At 33.6% G+C, this 2,948-nt stretch overlaps 1 protein-coding gene across 1 annotated transcript in view; it reads right to left on the reverse strand.

Annotated features, from left to right (window-relative positions):
- Positions 1 to 975: 975 nt before the first annotated feature.
- LOC138358258 (uncharacterized) overlaps positions 976 to 2,948 on the reverse strand; it is a 4,038-nt gene continuing 2,065 nt past the window's right edge. Inside the window, exons 3-4 of the mRNA XM_069316046.1 lie at positions 2,457 to 2,598; positions 976 to 1,589 (exon numbers count right to left, since the gene is read on the reverse strand). Coding sequence (XP_069172147.1) covers positions 1,240 to 1,589; positions 2,457 to 2,598 — 492 coding nt within the window. The 3' untranslated portion in view covers positions 976 to 1,239. The remainder of the gene's footprint in view (positions 1,590 to 2,456; positions 2,599 to 2,948) is intronic.

A 2,948-nucleotide genomic window follows, 5' to 3' on the forward strand; every position in this document is an offset into this window, starting at 1 on the left:
CATGGGTTGACAATAGAGGGGTAAGGTAGGTTAGTGAATTTATTAGGTAGTGTTTAGTTTTTATCTTAAACTGGTTGAGAGAGGTACAGTCTTTAACATGGTTGGGAAGATCATTCCACATTCTGGGTCCCTTGATTTGTAGAGCATTTCTAGTTTGATTAAGTCGTATTCTTGGAATATCAAAACTGTATTTTTTTCTGGTGTGGTGCTCATGGGTTCTGTTACAACCTTCAATGAAGCTTTTGAGCTTATATGTATGTATTTGTAATGTATGTATGTAAACAATGTATTTATTATCATTTATCAATTCTGATAGAAATTACCTACTTAAAATTATCTGTTAGATAAGGACCTGCCTGAAAACGCTGCGCATACTAGTGGCTTTACAAGATTGTAAATACTGTACTATTCAATGTATTCTCACAACCCCAATGTACCTACTTGTATATATATAAATAAAATAAAATAAAATATTGTGATGGGTCAGTAGCTAGGGATGGGAAGGCAGGATGCAGTATGCCAAACTGAATTCGTGCGCCCCTTGAGGGACTTGAAGTAGAGGGATAGGGATCACAGGATAAGTATGGGTTGCACAAACTACTGGTAACAGGATGAGTATGGGTTGCACAATTAATTACTACAAAGTGGTTGAGTATGGGGTGCACGTAAATGAAGACTCCCAAGAAGCAAATCAGAGATCAGCCCAAGCTTCATCTTGAGGCAAAGCTCATGCCTTAAGCCATATTGATGCTCTGTCCACAGAGCATTCTCTCTCTCAAATCATAATAGTACACTAATGGTTCCCTACACCACCCCTCAGGTGCAGCTGCAGCAGGCTTGGGTGACATGATGACTATGGGGTGCACAATAAACTAACACTCACAGAATGAGTATGGGCTGCACAATAAGCTACCTCTCACAAGATTAGTAATAAAGAAACATTAATTTTTTGGGTAGGGTGACTGAAACTCATCCTGGGGTAAAAATGTTTATTTAAATTTATTATAGTTAAATGAATTTAGTAAATTATTCCATATATTGTATTATAAGTGAATTGACACTAAACTATAAATGATACTAATAAGGTTTTAAAAATGAAAAACAGTAAAAATCCTTCATGTAAGATATGGAAGTTGAAAAGTAAATTAACTGTAAACTAAATTATAAACTGTAGACATAATATAAAGTATTATAAGTAAAATACCTATAAACTACCAAATAATGTGTAAGGAACCATTTCTATTGTTTGTCCTTTTTTACCTGTTTCCTCAGGTATTTTAAAATTCCCATTCCGTTGTTACTACACTGTTTTCCTGGTGTAGTTCCCTGTGGTTCAAATTTTACTACTTGTACTTCTTGCTGTTTCTGAAGGATTGCTAATGGTAGCCCTTGTTGCACCGGCGGAACTTTTTGTAAATGTTCCACCTGCGGAACTTTTTGTAATTGTTGAATTTCTTGCACCTGCGGTACTTTTTGGACTTTATGCACCTGCTGCACTTGTAGCTCGTCAGGATTTTTTTCCAGGGCATTATCGCTATCACCTTCTGATCCTAATGTAAGTTTATCTGCATCAAGCTTCCTTGTGCGTGCTGGAAAAAAAAATAAAAATAAAAAATAAAAAAATTTTGAAATGGAAGATCCTGTGTAACAAATTTAATCAGTTACTATGATCGAGCCGCAGAAATTTTACAGGAAAGATATGGTTGGGTTGACTGCATCTATCTGGACCTAAAAGAGGCATTCAATAGAATTCCACATAAGAGTTTGTTCTGGAAACTGGAACATATTGGAGGGGTGACAGGTAAGCTTCTAACATGGATTAAAAAATTTCAAACTGATAGAAAAATGAGGGCAGTAATCAGAGGCAATGTATTGGACTGGAGAAATGTCACGAGTGGAGTACCACAGGGTTTAGTTCTGGCATTCATGGATAAATAATAAATAAATTGTTCATGATTTTTTTAGACAAAAGCTAGAATATGCAGCAGTTGTATGGTGCCCATATCTTAAGAAGTACATGTACAAACTTGAAATGATACAAAGACGTCATGGGTGTCATAGGGGCACCAGCACACTGGTTTGCTAAAGGGCCCTTAATGCTGTCGAGACCTTATGGGCCCTTGGACCCATTACGTTAAGACATAGTGCTGTATTGGGCCACACACTTTTTGCCATATACATCAACGACAGAGATGATTGAATTGAAATTATATATATATATATATATATATATATATATATATATATATATATATATATATATATATATATATATATATATATATATATATATACATATATATATATATATATATATATATATATATATACATATGTATATATATATATATATACATATGTATATATATATATATATATACATATGTATATATATATATATATATGAGAGAAAATAATAGGTGGTGATATATTTATATATTATGTGAACTACTTACACAAAAAGAAGTTAGTGGTGAAGATCTTCTTGTCCTCTTCTTGTATTACGTTGTTTGGTAGGATACCATGCGTCACCCGTGCTGGTCCTTTCTTGTAATAGATAACGATTGATTCATACCCACAGCCACGCAGATATGTTAGCTGAAAAGCAAATAATATTTAAACAATAACACTATCTGGGAAAATGCAACAAAATAAATGTTTGAAGCATAGCTGGGCATGTGCAATAGAACCCATAATAGAATCACAATACCAGAAATAAATATCTTTGATATCCCAGAGTCAAAGTTATTCTGTGTAAATACTCTATGCAAATAAAGGGACCTTGTCTATGGAACTAACTTGCTAACAAATTTAAAAACTGTCCAACTTCTGCCATTTTAAAAAATAAAACCAAAAAGTACCTAAATTTTTCTTGATAGTTTCCTAACTAGTGTATTAAACTCGCACTGTATCTTATGAAATCCAATGCCAGAATATATGTGCCTAAA

Source organism: Procambarus clarkii, chromosome 7, assembly GCF_040958095.1.
Source record: "Procambarus clarkii isolate CNS0578487 chromosome 7, FALCON_Pclarkii_2.0, whole genome shotgun sequence".
NCBI classification, from domain to species: Eukaryota; Metazoa; Arthropoda; class Malacostraca; order Decapoda; family Cambaridae; genus Procambarus; species Procambarus clarkii.